At 36.0% G+C, this 17,708-nt stretch overlaps 1 protein-coding gene and 1 long non-coding RNA gene across 2 annotated transcripts in view; one reads left to right on the top strand and one right to left on the bottom strand.

Moving 5' to 3' along the window:
• LOC307185007 overlaps positions 1-17,708 on the top strand; it is a 55,051-nt gene that overhangs the window by 22,934 nt on the left and 14,409 nt on the right. The window lies entirely within an intron of this gene.
• Positions 10,667-17,708, bottom strand: part of NDUFS4 (NADH:ubiquinone oxidoreductase subunit S4) — a 119,207-nt gene continuing 112,165 nt past the window's right edge. The window contains exon 5 of the mRNA XM_079918752.1: positions 10,667-10,907. Coding sequence (XP_079774878.1) covers positions 10,804-10,907 — 104 coding nt within the window. The 3' untranslated portion in view covers positions 10,667-10,803. The remainder of the gene's footprint in view (positions 10,908-17,708) is intronic.

Below are 17,708 nucleotides of genomic sequence, written 5' to 3'. Positions count from 1 at the left end.
CATTCTGATCTTTGTTATTTCTCTTCATTCTACTAACTATGGGATTCATTTTTTTTCTTCTTCTAGTTCCTTGAGGTATAAAGTTAGGTTGGCTTTTTTGAGATTCCTTCTTGTTTGTTTGTTTGTTTGTTTGTTTTGCGGTACACGGGCCTCTCACCGTTGCGGCCTCTCCCGTTGTGGAGCACAGGCTCAGCGGCCATGGCTCACGGGCCCAGCCGCTCTGCAGCATGTGGGATCTTCCTGGACCGGGGCATGAACCTGTGTCCCCTGCATCAGCAGGCGGACTCTCAACCACTGCACCACCAGGGAAGCCCTCCTTCTTGTTTTGATGTAGACATTTATCACTATGAACTTCCTTCTTAGAGCTGCTTTTGCTGCATCCCATAAGTTTTGGTATATTTCCATTTTCACTTGTCTTAAGGTATTTTTAAATTTCTCACTTGATTTCATTTTGACCCATTTGTTTTTAGTAGAATGTTGTTTAATCTCTACGTATTTGTGAATTTTCTAGTTTTCTTGTAATTAATTTCTATTTTCATACCATTGTGTTCAGAAAAGGTATCTGATATCTTCTTAAATTTATTAAAACTTGTTTTATGGCCTAACATATGACCTATCCCAAAGAGCATTCCATGTGCACTTGAGATGAATATATATTCTGTTGCCTTTTCATGAAATGTTAAATCCATCTGGTCTAACGTGTTGTTTAAGGCCAACATGTTTTTTCATGGATTTTCTCTCTGGATGATCTATCCATTGATGTCAGTGGGGTATTAAAGTCCCCTGCTATTATTGTGTTGCTGTCTGTTTTTTCCTTTACATCTGTTAATATTTGCTTTATGTATTTAGGTGCTCCTATGTTGGGTGTGCAAATATTTACAAATGTTATATCCTGTTGTTGAATTGACCCCTTTATCATTATGAAATGCCCTTGTCTCTTATTACAGTGTTCATTTTAAAGTCTATTTTGTCTAATATAAGTATAGCAATTTCAGCTTTCTTTTGGTTTCCGTTTGCATGGAGTATCTTTTTCTATCCCTTCATATTCAGTCTGTGTGTGTCCTTATCTCTGAAGTGAGTCTCCAGTAGGAAACATATATACGGGTCTTGTTCTTTTTCTTTTTTCAAATACAAGCCCATTTATTTAAAGCTAGGTTAACTCTTGTTTGTTTTGGGTTTTTTTTTTTTTTTACATTCAGCCACTGTGTATTTATTTATTTATTTATTTATTTATTTTTGGCTGTGTTGGGTCTTTGTTGCTGCAGGCGGGCTTTCTCTAGTTGAGGTGAGCGGGGGCTACTCTTCATTGTGGTGGCTTCTCTTGTTGCGGAGCATGGGCTCTAGAGTGCAGGCTCAGTAGTTGTGGTGCATGGGCTTAGTTGCTCCGCGGCATGTGGGACCTTCCCGGACCAGGGCTCGAACCTGTGTCCCCTGTGCTGGCAGGTGGATTCTTAACTGCTGTACCAGCAGGGAAGCCCCAGCCACTGTCTCTTGATTGGAGAGTTTATTCCATTCACATTGAAAGTAATTATTGACAGGTATGAACTTAATTGCCATTTTATTTATTTTCTCGCTGTTTTGTATTTACTTTGTTCTTTTCTGTTGCCTCTTCCTTTATGGTTTAATCACTTTCTTAAGTGGCATGCTTAGATTACTTTCTCTTTTTGTGCATCTCCTATGGGTTTTTGCTTTGTGGTTACCATAGGATCTATATATAATAACTTATAACAGTCTATTTTAAGTTGATAACAACTTAAGTTTGATTACATTCTAAATCTGTACATTTTTACTATTCCTCTCTCATTTTATATATTTGTGATGTCACATTTTACATCTTTTTATCTTTTGTAGTCCTTAACTAATTATTGTAGTTATAGTTATTTTTACTACTTTTGTCTTTTAACTTTCATACTAGCTTCATAAGTGATTAATCCACCTCCTTTACTATACATTTACCTTTACCAGTGGGATTTAAACTTATATATCTTTTCCTATTACTAATTAGCACCCTTTATTTCAGCTTAAAGAAGTCCTTTTATCATTTCTTTTAAGGCCGATTTAGTAGTGATAAACTCCCTTAGCTTTTTCTTGTCTAGAAAACTCTTTAACCCTCTTTCAATTCTGAATGACAACTTTGTTGAGTAGAGTATTCTTGGTTGGAAATTTTTGTTTGTTTTCCTCTCAGCACTATGAATATATCATGCCACTCCCTTCTCGCTTGCAAAGTTTCTGCTGAAAAACCTGCTTCTAATCTTATGGGGGTTCGCTTGTATGTAATGCATTGTTATTCTCTTGCTGCTTTCTCTCTTTGTCTTTAACTTTTGACATTTTAATTTTAATGTCTCTCTGTGAGTCTCTCTGGGTTCATCTTATTTGTAACTCTCCAGGCTTCCTGGATCTGGATGTCTGTTTTCTTCCCCACGTTAGGGAGATTTTTAGCCATTATTTTTTCAAATAAGCTTTCTGCCTTTTTCTCTCAATTTTCTCCTTCTAGGACCCGTATAATGTAAATACTATTTTGCTTGATGTTGTCCTATAAGTCCCTTAAGCTGTCTTTACTTTTTAAAATTCTTTTTCTCTTTTTGCTGCATTGATTGGGTGAATTCCTCTACCCTGGCTTGGAGGTCATTGATCCTTTCTTTTTGTTTCATGTAGTCTGCTGTTGAACCCCTCTACTGTAATTTTCAGTTCAGTTATTGTATTTTCATATTGGTGACTTCTATTGGCACTTGTTAATATTATCTATTTCTTTGTAGAAGTTCTCACTGTGTTCATCTGTTCTTCTCCCAAGTTTGCTCTTTATCTTTATGGCCATTATTTTGAACTCTTTATCTGGTAAATCACTTATCTCTGTTTCATTAAGGACTTTTTCAAAGGTTTAATTTTGTTCTTTTGCTTGCAACATATCCTCCGTTGCTTCATTTTCTATGTTGGTTTCTTTGCATTAAATAAAATAGCCACCTCTCCTAGTCTTGAAGGAAGTGGCCTTGTGTAGGAGATTAATCTCATTGTTTAACCTTGCCTTAGCTCTTTGTTGTCTGTCAAACCTTTGTGGTTGTCCAAGTAGCCTATTTTATTTTGAATGGCTCCCAGTAGTTGACATGTGCCAAGACTTATTTTTTTATACGATTTACATTTTGGCATTTGGATATTGTTGTTTTCTTCTTTGGAATTCTCTCCATATATTTCTTTGAGTGGTATAACCTAAAGCAAAATGCAATGTGTATTTGATCCTTTGGAAATTTAACTGAAGCAATTCTTCACTTACCTCAATTTATCCTTTGTTTAATACACAGTGAAATTGCATTAGGTACTCCCCAGGGTTCTTCCACACTGTTACATACTTACTTAATTCCTATTCATCTTATGGTTCTCTATGATCCTTCATCTCCTTCTCATTGTTAGCAATTTTCTTCTTTCTAATGTAAAGATCAATCATCCCGTCTTGCAAATTTATAATTTATATTTCCCAAGTGCACTGCACTGTGTCCTCTTAGGTGAATTGCCACCTTTAAAAGACTAAAGCATGCTTTAATTGTGGTATATATTACTTTAGACTCACATGGAAATCCCTTTGTAAAAATCATATGATTGTTACATGTGCAAAATATTTCCTCCATTTTAAGAACTGTAAATCTATATTGATCCCCAAAACTTGGCCTCTGTACACCGATGCCAAATTGAATCTCGGAGACAGAGTTTTGGGTGAAGTAGAAAAGAATAGCTTTATTGCTTTGCAAGGCAAAGGTGAACACCATGGGCTTGTGCCTCAAAAACTGTGTGTCCCAACCTGAGAGGATTTGGTGAGGAGTTTTACAGCAGTGGTTCAAGGGCAGGGCTGCTGATAAGGATCAAGCCGTGTATGTTCATAATGAAAAATGTCAGCAGATATTACATTGTAATCTACTATTGGTGATTTTCTCTAGATATGGATATTCATTAAAGAGTAAATTTGAGTTAGATATTAACAACAAAATTAACTATGCTTTATCACTCTGTACTCACAAGCATTGTTTCTATTTCTTACCCATAAAACCATTCATTAGTTCAAGTATTCACAAGTCTGCTAAGTCCTGTTTATTCTCCATTTTAAGTACAACTTTAAAAGAAACTGTTCATTATATTTTTAAGATTTATTAATTTATTTATTTTTGGCTGCATTGTGTCTTTGTTGCTGTGCATGGGCTTTCTCTAGCTGTGGCGAGTGGGGGCTACTCTTCGTTGCAGCGTGAGCGCTTCTCATTGCGGTGGCTTCTCTTGTTGCAGAGCACAGGCTCTAGGCATGCGGGCTTCAGTAGTTGTGGCACGCAGACTCAGTAGTTGTGGCTCATGGGCTCCAGAGTGCAGGCTCAGTAGTTGTGGCACACAGGCTTAGTTGCTCTGTGGCCTGTGGGGTCTTCCCGGACCAGGGATTGAACCCATGTCCCCTGCAATGGCAGGCAGATTCTTAACCACTGCGCCACCAGGGAAGTCTGTCTGTTCATTATTTTATCTAAGTTCTATTTATATCTGTAGGCATCCTGCTTTATCTTTCTCACATTATGATTAAAGTTTAAAAAAATTACTTAGAGATCCTAGCAGGCACACATAAATTTAGCCATATGCCTGGCCACAAATAATATTTAATGAATGATGTGAATTTTCATGAAGCAGAGTGCCCAACATTTATTAAGTATATACTAGGTGCTTATTTATTCAATCACACTTGATAAGGACACTAAGGTATTAGAGAGGTCAAGTACAAGTGGCACATCTGACACTTGATCTAAGGGTTGTCGTACTAAGGAATACTGCGCTTTAGTTTCTCTTCCAAAGGGGATATTAAATCCAATAAGTTTTAATTATTTACTTACTTATTTTAAACTTTTCTTGGCTCAAGCAGGCCTAACTTCATCATAGGTCATAATGGGCATGTGATTGTTCTAGGGAACCATTCAAAAGGAGAGACAGTTATGAAACCTCATTGTAATTAAAAGACTGATTTTTGTCAACTTGTATAAGTGACTCCCTCTTCCACAACTTTAAATTATATCTATTATCTCTGAAGGCCCTTCTAAACTAATCTTTCTTGTAAATACCAATAACTGTGTACTGCTAAACAAACTTGACAGATTGACAGTTTAAAGTGAGGTGGCTCTGGGATATTTTTCATGGCTTTATTATCCCATGTTTTGGATTATCTGGGTGAGTCCTAAATGTAATCACTAGTGTCCTTATAAGAGAAAGGCAGAGGGAAATTTGACCTGAGGGGAAGAAGGTAATACGTAATGCAAGATGTTACTGGCAGGACTTCCCTGGTGGTCCAGTGGTTAAGATGACGCACTTCCAATGCTGGGGGTGTGGGTTTGATTCCTGGTCGGGGAACCAAGATCTCACATGCTGCACGGAGCGACCAAAAAGAAAACAAAATGTTACTGGTTTTGAAAATGAAGAAGGGGCTGCAAGTCAAGCAAGGCAAGGAATGTAGCTCTGGAATCTAGAAAAGGCAAGGAAATGGATTCTCTCCTAGATCCTCTGGAAGGAGTGCCCTGACCACACCTTAATTATGGCCCAGGGAAACTGATTTTGATCTTCTGATCTCAAAAATTGTAGAATTAATGTGTGTTGTTTTAAGCCAACAAATTTGTGATAATTTGTCACAGAAACCATAAGATACTAATACAAAGACTAAACAACCTTTTATTTACTACTAGAACCACAGTTTCTTAATGAAATTGCATCTAATTTTATTCAATTTCCATTTCTGATATTCTAGTAATTTTGGTGCTAAGCACATAGCAACGTCTAAGGAGGTATGTAGCTGTTGAGCTTAGAGACAGTTCTTTTCATTTAAAAAATCCTTTGTTGGCCTCCTCAATTCCTTATCACCTCTTCCTTTTTGTTTACTGAAAATACCTTCCCTAAGGAATTGTCTGTGACCCTCCTCTCTGTTCTTCATAATTTTATACTCACTACTCTATTCATTGCCAGAGCTATCATTGTTGCAGTCCAGCCAATGCTCTTGGCCCATCTGCTAAGCTCCAGACCCACATTTCCAATGGTGGGCTGTGAATCTTTGATAGCTATCTTTTATAGCTCATTGGCATCCTGCATTCACTGTAACTAAAACTGAATTCATCTTCCCACACATAGATTTATAAACAGAAAACCAAATAATACCAGAAATGAATGTTTCATCAAATAAGGCATGTTAAGAATTTTGTTTTGCTTTGTTTTACACAATAATGGAAAACTAGAGAAGTATCTAATTTTTTGGTTTTTGCAGATGTCAATTTTGAGTAATATTTCTTCCAATATGTCTTCACTTTGCCTTGTTCCACATGGACCATCCTAGTCATGGTGCAAATGCTGCAGGAAAGGAAAATCTGACTTTTAGATTATTCTGTATATGAGTTTTAACACATTGATCTTCTCAGTCATCAAAAACTTTATATATAGTTGTTTTTCTGTTTAACCATTATAAGCCATATCAAATGCTCATGGGCCATGCATGTTGTAAGTGCTGCTCTGACATCACACTGAGGTTTGTCTTTATGTTTAAATCAACTTTTATTGAGGTATAATTTACATTCACTAAGATCTACCAAATTTAAGTACAGAACTGATATGGAGTATGTCCTAAGGTATACTAAGAAAGAAACACAGCAGGGTACAAAAGAGTACATACAGTATGCTTCCTTTTGTGTAAGAAAGGAGAAATATGAATATGTACATTTGCTTAATTTCCAAAATGAAACACAGCTAAGATAAATCAGAAAGTAATAAAATTGGTTACCACAGAGGGTAGGTAAGAATGGGACTCCTTCAACTTTTTAGTACAATTTTGATTTTTGAACCAGGTTAAAATTTTACATGTTTAAAAAATAAATCAATAAGAAAGAAAAAATGCTATACGTGAATACAAAGGAACAAATGAACCTAACTGTATATGAAAATAGATAATGTAAAGAGTTAATTCAAGGAACTTGGGAAACAGTGCCCTGACTCTATCTCTTCTTTTTTCTGAATAAGAATTGTGAAGAAATCTTGAACTTTACCTTGTAGTTTGTTACTGGTGGTATTAGTGATTTCAAAACCATTTTGTGTGTATTGTAGGACAGAGTAAGAGTAATACACTGATGTTAGGAACCAGGATTCTCATTGTGAGAGAAGGGTGATAAAATATTCAATGGGGGTGAGGGAGAGTAGAGGAGGAGGGAGATGCAGAGAAAGAACTCTGAGCTACTGGACTGGAATTGGAGGTTATCAAGATATAAAATATGAGCATGTGTGTAAACTCTGCCCACTTACATGGGTCTATATAGTACCCTAATTTTTTTTTTATTGAAGTATAATTTATAAATTTGTGTTAATTTTTGCTGTACAGCAAAGTGACTCAGTTACAGGATACTGAATATAGTTCCCTGTGCCATTCAGTAGGACCTTGTTGTTTATCCATTCTATATATACTAGTTTGCATCTACTAATCCCAAACTCCCAATCCTTCCCTCCCCCACCCCCCCTCCCCCTTGGCAACCAAAAGTCTGTTCTCTAGTTCTGTGAATCTCTTTCTGTTTCATAGATATGTTCATTTGTGTCATATTTTAGATTCCACATATAAGTGATATATGGTATTTGTCTTTCTTTCTGACATAATTTGCATAGTATGATAATCTCTAGGTCCATCCATGTTGCTACAAATGGCATTACTTCATTCTTCTTTTTATGGCTGAGTAATATTCCATTGTATTTATATACCATATCTTCTTTATCCATTCATCTGTTGATGGACATTTAGGTTGTTTCATGTCTTGTCTATTGTAAATAGTGCTGCTATGAACATAGGGGTGAGAGCCTAACCTTGATTTCTAAATATTACTTTCCGCTAAAAGGAAACAGGGCTCCTTGGAGAACTGACTGATTCCAGGTCTGAGGGGGGAATGTACAAAGTAAACCTAAAATATATTGTTCCAGAAATCAAGGAAGTGTTAAAAAAGGGGGTAAAGATATGCCAAAAGGGACAGAGGAGCCAGCTTGAGGGAGCTCCCAAAGGTGAAATCTGGGACATTAAATGTAATGAGAATAATGAATACTAAATAAAAAAGAATCCATAAATCAACAACAGTAATTAATAACAACAGCAAACCAGTGGGGCTAGCTAGTAGATGGAGAATTGACAGAACTAGAAAATTACCATTTGCAGTCTCTGGTGTAATACCTGATTCAGGTAAGGACAGTCCAAAAATGCTTACACAGTTTGGTAAAGTTTTCTTGGGAAACAGGATTTATGCAACCTCAAAGTATCAAACCATAGATTATGTACTAATTAAGAGATAAAAGTACTTTGTGACGGAGACTCTGGCGTGTACCACCTTAACCAAGTGATTACACTAACATCACCAATAATTGGACAGTGATTTTATGTGCCTCCAGGACTGATTCTTTGAGAAAAACAAAAAATTACTAATTATTGGTGATATTAAGTTTGATCACTTGGTTGAGGTGATACGTGCCAGATTTCTCCATCATAAAGTACTTTTATCTCTTTTAGTTAGTACATAATGTATGGGTGGACACTTTGAGATTGCATAAATCTGCTTCCCAACAAAATTTCACCATTGTTTTAGCATTCCTTGGATTATTACCAGGAATGTTTAACTTTAATCTCATCATGACGAAACAATGAGAGAAAGCTAAATTATGGAACATTTTCTGAGGACTAGCCTGAATTCTTTGAAAACACCCAATGTCATGGAAGAAACAAAAAAGCAGGTGAACTGTTCAAGATCAAGGAGACTAAATTTAATATATAATTATTGATTGGATCCTGGACTGAAATAAATCAGTGTAAAGAACAATATTGGGGCAACCTGGCAAAGCCTGAATATGGACAATTGTTAAACTATCAACAGTCAAATTTTTAAAAATTGTGACAATATTGTGGTAATATAGAATAATGTCTTTTTTCTAAAGAGATATTTCCCTAAGTATTTAGAGATGATATTATGCCTGCACCTTACTTTTAAATGAAGATTGTGGGGAGGAAGGGAGGGAGAATACATGTGACAAAATATTAACTAGTAAATTTAAGTGAAGGGTATATGAGTGTTAATTTTTAACCTTTTTTTCTTATAATAAAAATTTGTGGAAAATCCCACTGAAAAGGAAAAAAATTTTAAATATAATCAGTGATCTTTAGATTAGGAGAAAATCTATTACAGTATAATATATTATTATGATCACATACCATTGTTGGCAGGCTTTGGTCACAAAATCATCATCATGAGCTTCCTACAATAAATAATGACATCTCCTGGACTTATTCTTGTTAAATTGACAACTGGAGAGACACTGGAGCTTCTCATTAGGTTCCCAGAGTTGCCATATATTCCAGCATTCAGTTTCCTCAACCTAGATCTACCCCTAACCAGGATCCAAAGCACAGGCGTAATCATGTCTACATCTATGGGTAATCAATCAATTAAATCACAATTTGAAAATCTATTTTTTTCTAATTTTGTGATTTAATCTTCATTACCCATGTAGGTTTAATATTTATCTTCCAAAAAACCCACTTTAATTAACTGTTCCTCAGTTTTCGAGAATATATGGGAGATTATTTTAACAATATTTAAGATAAAACAAGATTGTTTTATAAAATTAAAAAAAATCTGAGTTCTAAAATTTAAAAAATCCATTTAAAATTAACTCTTGAGTGGTCAGTATAATTCTTAGATGAGTGTAAATAACATCAACTTTTGAACAGCTATTGAATAGAGTCCCAGTAAATATCCACTAACAGTTTCAAAGACGTATCAACTGAAAACTAGAAGAGAATGAGACAGACCAGGTTTGGTTTGTATTCAGAATCACTGAAACAGTCAAACTAATCATTGTTTATTGTGCTTTCCCACGAGTGAGGCTTTGCTGAAGACATTGAGAAAGAAATTTCAATACTTACAGTTTTAGTCATTTGCAGTCTGGCTAGGGAGGTAAGAGTTATATGTTTTTAAATATAAAAGCAAAAAACTGGGAAAATCAAAACGTTGAAAACCAGAGGTTTAAATTGTGTATTACATGCCACAATATAAAAAATGTCTTGAGAAAACACGATATAGTCAGTGTGTGTTTGGTAACTCATACTGTATGACCTAAATGATTAGCACATAACAAAAGCATATATTTATATTTTCTAAAAATAACAGTGAATACTAATCATCTCTAACAAACAAAGAACTGGTTTTTATTTTCTGAGTCTTTTAATTCACAAGAATATAAAATCTTTACCTGGACCTCACAATCATGAAGTGTTGATTTGTGGGCAGCATTTAGTATGGAACACAATTCATTCAGGCTCAAAGAAACTTAGAGAATATTTCTAATTAAAGAAGAGGATTTCAACAATAAGGAGATTTGGGTTTAGGTTTATCAGATTGCAACGTAATCATGAATTTCTTTACCTATGATAAAAGGAAAATTTCTAAGACAGCATTTTGATAATGATGGCTGGTAGTTTATAAATATTATTAACTTGAGAATGGTCATAAAAAGCAAGTATAAAACTTCAATATTGCAGATTTCAAGTACTCCTTTTAATAGATTAAGTGCCGAAATTTCCTAGAGGTATGATCACCTGAAAATGTCTCTCTATAAAGGAAATTATAACAAGTTTAATTTTAGACATCAAAAAACATTTAAAATGACACCACAAAATGTAGTTTAAAGGTCAAATTTATTAGGAGATTGAGGTGTAATATACACGGACTATAAATACTGAACAGCTGACTTTATTCACAGACAAGCAGAGATATAATCCGTGCCAACCTATTTTGTGGATACTCTTGTTCTTTTGTTCCAAGAAAAGTTTGCGCCGTAAGACTTGGACTTGGGTTTCGGAACCCTTCTCTCTTCAACATCATAGCTCCATCCTAGAAAACAAAAACAAAAATAAACACACAAGAACAGAATTAAAGAGGACACCTGAAGAACACAGCGAGCAGAGGCTAACTTTCATAAATTTAATGTTCATTTATCACGAGTATGTGTCAACACATTTGAAATATAAATATTTAGTAATGCGTCCCCTTGTAATCCTGTGTGACAAGAGGGTCTAAAGTATTGCCTGAAGATGATTTACCATATCTTAAAGGTGTAAGCCATGATTTAATTTCTCCTTGCTGAATATTACTTGTTCAAATATCCATTAGTTATGTATTGTGTAAAAATTTCCATTCCTCTTTGTGGTTTAATATGTGATTTCTTTAGCTGTAATGAGCAATACTGAACAATATAACCCATCTCACTGCTTTCTAAGAGCTGGTGCCTTTATAACAGTTTGGAGCTCACTTGAAGTGATACAGAGAAACATGTACAGAACTAACTATATAAATCAGAGTTAGAGGAGACCATAAGAGATTACTTGGTTGAGCTCCCTGGAGTTTGACAGGCAGATTAAACTCAAAAAGTTTTTCAACATTTGTTTCAAGGGCTGTCTACATTAGACTCCCATTGAAGTATCTGATAACAGTGCAAATTCTTAGGCCTGACCAGAGATCCATTGGATCAGAATCTCTTGTGGGGACCTGGGAATCTGTACTTAATTGATCCCAGGAGATTTTTATGCATAGAAATTTGAGTACCACTGGTCTAAACTGTCTGTTCCCTTCTGAGAGTTTATACCTTCTCTCCAAAGCCCTTCTCAGTGTTTTACAATTTTGAAAACTGGATTTATATATGTCTATACCTTCTGCTTTAAGTATAGTTCAGTTCTTCTAAGACATGGAGAAAAACCAAATAAACACACTCCTCCTTGAAAATATAATTGTCATACTTTTATTCCCTAGTCCAAGCAACCTATCTATATAACTCACTTTTCTTCATTAGATCCATTTTCCATCTCTGTAATTTGTCATTCTTCTCTTCTAGAACTTTCTTCAAATAACTCATCTTGAAACATTTGATTCATGGCTGAATCATGCAGTCATACATAAAATGTCCAAACTGAATACTGTAGTCTAATTAAGTAAGCTTCTTGATCTTGTGAGTTGTTATGAATTCTAGTGCCTCTAGGTGAGTATAGTATTTGCTACCACAAAGCTTACGTTGCAACAAGCCTTTTAGAATTCGATTTTGCTGCAAAAGTGAAGCCTATGAAACTCAAATCATCAAAGTATACTGCTAGTATGCCTATTTCAGTGCCCAAAAAGGGGAAATAATTAATAACTCCACTGCTAGAACACTATCTTCAAAGAAAGCCCATTTGCTATAAGGAAATGGAGGAGGAATGCAAATGAAACAAATGGTTTAAAATACATCTTACTTTCACAGAACCCCAAATACTGGTATATTAACAAGTGGTTGTTTGAATTTCAAAAAATTTACTAAAGAGCATAAGAACAGTACCTACTTTATAGGTTGTCATGAGGTTTAAACAAGCTAATTCATGTAAAGTCCTGGCATTTATTAACTTCTATGAGAAAGGTATTTTTCTAAAACCTTTATATGAATTAATATTAGTTCTTTTATATAACTGAGGAAACTGAGGCACAGAATGGTTAGGTAACTCGCACAAGGTCACTCAGCTAGGAAAGGGCAGAAGCAGTATTTGAACACAGTCTGATTCTGGAGCCTGTGCCTTAACCATACTCTATTGGTTCTTGTGATTTATAGTAAGAACTTGATAAACGTAAAGGTATTATTTCTCCCTCAAGTTTGATTTGCAACTTCCTAGCAACTTATCTTCTATATGAAGTATTAATGTGAATAAAATCTGTCATATTGGAACCCATTAATTTTGAACTTATGATGCTTTGAATCTAGTTAGGCATAATTTGGCCTAGTTATTAACTACAGAAAGGGGTTTTGGTAAGCAAATTAATACTGTGAACTAAGTATAATTTTAACATTATAAACTTCTCAAGCATTTCCTACATTAATCAGCAAGTGGTGCTGATAATTATAAAATACTCAATTCAGTAAAGCAGGTATAACAATAATATTTACTGAGCATTTGTTATACATTTAACAAAGATTATCAATTGCCTTCTCTGTGTCAGGAACTGTTTAGACACCAGAGGTAAAGCAGTAAACAAAAAATTTCCAAACTTCTTCAAGTCAGTAGGGGAGGAGAAGTTAATAAGTAAATGCATAGTATATTACGTGCTAATATAGTAAAACGTACAATTAAAAATATATATTATATACTAATGAGTACTAAAGAGAAAACATTTTAGAAAGGGCAGATAGGGGCACCTTCCGTCCCTGAGAAGATCACATTTGAGCAAAGACATAAAGGACATCAGAGAGTTAGTCATGTGGATGTCTGGAAAGAGAGCTTGAAGGCAAAAAGAACGCAAGTACAAAGGCCTCCATTCAGGAATGCGCCTGGTATTCTGTGTTCTAGGTCCTGCACTGAGTTTTAAAATTGAGTTAATAGGTTGCCTGGCTTATGAGGTAGGCATTATAAATACCCTGATTTTATATCTAATTATGAGGAAAAATAGAGAACATAAACAAGCAGCCTAAAGCCACATGGCTAATAAGTGGCAAAGCCTAATTCAGGTTAAGTCTATGCACCTAACCACCTCATAATAAAATGGCATTTCCCTGTAACTGCAATTTTTATCTATTTCACCCATCTCCTTTCAACCTGTGTGATTTCCTAACTTTTTTTTCTGTTTATTTTTGTAAATGAGTTGAAAAGACGGTTTTAAGAATCCCTGGAAAGTAAGGCTACGTCCTCCATATGTCCCCCCATAGTTGTGAAGAAAGGAAATCGTTTCTAGTGTGGATTCTATGTCTAGTTATTGTAATGATTACTGGTAAGTTACCCAAGACTCTGTGATCTTTTTCTTGCCAAATGATGGGTGAGACGACTTACGTTCCCTCCCCCTCTGCCTTACTACACACACTCTCCAGCCCAATAAAGACACTAAGAGGAACTGAAGAAGAAATGAGAAAGCACTTAGAAATATTTAGTAATTGGTACTATACACACACACACATACTTGATAATCACTCTCAATTACAGTTAATCCTTCAACCACGAGGGAGAAAAAGAATTTTTTTTTTACTGCATCAGAATGCAGACATAGCTCTATTATCTGTTCTGTCCATGGAGTCTGAAAACGCTGTCAGGGTCACTGCAATGTGAGAAGACTGGGGTTTTGTACACATAAAAGAACAACTGGTTTGGGTTTTCTCCTGGTAACTAAGGAGTGAGCTGACTCTTGGGAATTGTGAGCCAGATTATAGTTGCCGTTGATAGTGATAACAACAATAAATAGAAGTATCATTATAGGGATTGGAATGTGGATGGGCAAAGCACCCTGTGAAACAAACAGAAACACCCATGGAAGAAACCTGCGTTTGCTAACGGCATCCGTCTCTATGCTATTCCTTTCCACTTTATCACAGCCACCAGTGATTTTTCTACGGAAAACTCTGTTCCCAAAGCGACACAAGCAACTGTGTTTCTCTGATTAAGTAAAAGCAAAGAAGGGTATGAGGAAGTCTAATGACAATTCACAATAGACTGAAACTCAAGTCAGAGTCTACGTAAAATCTCCCTTTGGATTTTTCAGCAGTTTTCTACTATGTAGGACTGATGTTACAATGAAAATTTGCCCTTTTCTGGAACCCTGTTAAGAATCTGACCACATTTCCAAGCATCCCTCTACAAAGTGTCTACCTTACAGTGCCTGGATGAACAAATTTACTGGTCCCACTAAAAACTTCATACCACAATCTTTTAAAATTATTTTTGTAATATTGTAGCAGTATAAAGGCTACTGGGGCAAGCTGTAGCTTAAACTAAAAAGACAAGATAACTACAAGAGTAAAAGCACTTGAAAGGACATTGAACATTTGTACTTAATGAGTATGTTTCATGAATTGTACTCATCTTTTCTACTTTCCTATTTGAAACTTGTTCTTAGAAGGATAGAAGATAATATAACCTGTGGGAAATAAAACATAGACCTTTAAGAATGGAATCTTATTTGTGAAATGTTTAAATTTCCACAGGAATTGCTTTTGCAACCTGAAATTTTTTTTTAAAGAAATAACTCAAACGAGTTTTTGAATGAGATTATGAAAGTGAAAACGCTTGCACTCTCTGAAGAATGCTTGTATAAAATCAAGGTGTAATCTATGACAATGGTTTCATGTGTTGTTCTGTTGTTCTGGTTGTTCTGAAAACCAGCCCTTGCTCCTCCCAGCTGTGCAACAGAAGAAGATCAAAGCAACTGAGTCTAAGGCAGCTGCCCAGGGATGGGGTAAAGCTCCTAGGGCTGCCGTCACTTCCCACTGAGGAGAGCAGCCATATGGCATGGATTAACCACAAATCCAACCAACAGCACCCAAATGATGAGAAGCTGACTCCCTTTGCTGTTTCACACACTGGAATGCTTTCACAAAGATATTTGAATGTTAAGCCCTAGTATCAGAGAAATACCTCTGGCAAATGCTCCAATAAACTTAAAATGTGATCTGTGATATCCCATGCTCAATTTCTTCTTCAGAAATATGCCCATTTATTTTGTTGACCTCCAGATTGTGGCTGGTATATTCTACGTCCTATGATATGAATGTCTGGTGTAACCTTTTCAAATACTACCAAAAAACAAAAACAGAAAAGCCTCTGAACAAAACGAGACCCCAATAATTTATGAATTCCATGTATGAGACAAAAGAAAATCCCATTCATTTAAATTTACAGAACCATTTTATTTATGGTTCAGTAATGCAGAAATACAGAGAAACATTCATCAGTGTTTTTACTGCTTGTGAAATATGTTACCTCTAGTAACCTTGGTTCAAGTCCTGTTAAAGGTCTTTCTCCTCCAATAACCTAATCGCAAACTCTGATATTTGGAAGTGAACGGTTTAATGATTTTTCCTACTGTCCGTTTGTGTACAAAGTAAGAACGATCACATAATTTGGCACAAACTGACATATCTGGCAGTCACTGCTAACAGAGGCATGGGATCAGAATAGCAAAGACTTTGAGAGGTATGTTGATACTTAGAAAGTTTCAAGATTCCCCACCAGGCCATGGACCCATACTATGCGCCTAGGTAAAAGCAAAGCATAAACTTAAAATATAATTTCAGGAAGGAAGGGGAGAAGGAAGAAAAGTAGCTTTACAGGCACTCAAAAGTACCTTGGGACTTCCCTGGTGGTCCAGTGGTTAAGCCTCTGCGCTTCCACTGCAGGGAGCGCCGGTTTGATCCCTAGTCGGGGAAATAAATAAGATCCTGCATGCCGCGTGATGTGGCCAAAAATGTACCCCTATTTGAAATTCTCACGTATCTAATATTTTGCGGGAGAGGAAGAGGTTCAGAATAATTTGAAAATATCTTAGATCTTCTTTTAGAAAATATTATAGAGGAGAAATGTATTTTGGATACAGTGGCAAAGCAGTTCTTTCCATGAAACTTATGTAAGATGGATTAGCAACACCCTACACCTGCCACAGCTGCAAAGACCAAAAAAAAAAAAAAAACCTTTGATACGATAGTTAATGCTCCCTTAAATTTTATCTGTTCAAATAATATATTTGCTATACAGTATTATTATTTTGGAGCCACATTATTCAGAAGTTGCCACAAAACAAACTGGTTTGTGTTCCAAAAGTACATTTGAAAATCAGTCATTAGAAATTTACAACACATTTTTCTAGAGAACGAAACTATACAACAAAGGTAGATTTTCAAAAATCACTTAGGGGCTTCCCTGGTGGCACAGTGGTTGAGAGTCCGCCTGCCGATGCAGGGGACGGGTTCGTGCCCCGGTCCGGGAAGATCCCACATGCCGCGGAGCGGCTGGGCCCGTGAGCCATGGCCGCTGAGCCTGCGCGTCCGGAGCCTGTGCTCCGCAACGGGAGAGGCCACAGCAGTGAGAGTCCCGCGTACGGCAAAAAAAAAAAAAAAAAGAAAAAAAAAGAAAATCACTCAGATTTTGACATAATTGGTCTGTGTGTGGTCTGTGTGTAGGGATCTCCAGAATCCTGTAGATTTCCAGAATCCTATATAACCCAAAATATACTAGAACCTCACTAAGCCCCCATGTATAACACTATCTCTATGAGAAAAATTATTTCAGACTTCCAACAGGGAATCTAAGGAATTCACGTCTGTCTGTCTGTCTTTCTCCTTAGCAGCCAAACGGAACATTTCCCTAGCCACAAGACAGTCAGTAGTACTGGGACTGGGGATTGGGAAGAAAGAATTATGTAGAAAAAAAAATTGGTGCTTCAGTAGAGACAACGCAGTGTTTATAGAACAACAGATCATAGCTGTTAATCTTCTTTGAGTTACTTTGCAATTCCAAACGTTGTATGTACAAATAATCTTCATTATTCGCAGATTCTGTATTTTCGAATTCGCCTACTCACTAAAATTCATTTGTAAACCCAAAATGCATACTTGTGATGCTTCCATGGTCATTCATGACATGCACAGAGCAATGAAAATTTTGAGTCATCCAACACACATGCTCCAGCTGAGATCAAACGAGGTAATGCTCTGCCTTCTTGTTTCAGCTCTCACACTGTAAACAAGTATCCTTTTTGTAGTCTATTCACAGCCACGTTTTTTGCATTTTTGTGCTTCTTGTTGGTAATTTCACTGTTTAAAATGACCCCCAAGGGTAGTGGTTTAGTGCTGTTTAGTGTTTCTAAGTGCAAGAAGGCTGTGATGTGCCAGGTTGTGTTAGATAAGCGTCATTC

Source organism: Stenella coeruleoalba (genome assembly GCF_951394435.1).
Source record: "Stenella coeruleoalba genome assembly, chromosome: 3".
NCBI lineage: Eukaryota > Metazoa > Chordata > Mammalia > Artiodactyla > Delphinidae > Stenella > Stenella coeruleoalba.
Note: the sequence above shows the minus strand (reverse complement) of the source record. Positions and strands in the feature narration are given on the sequence as shown.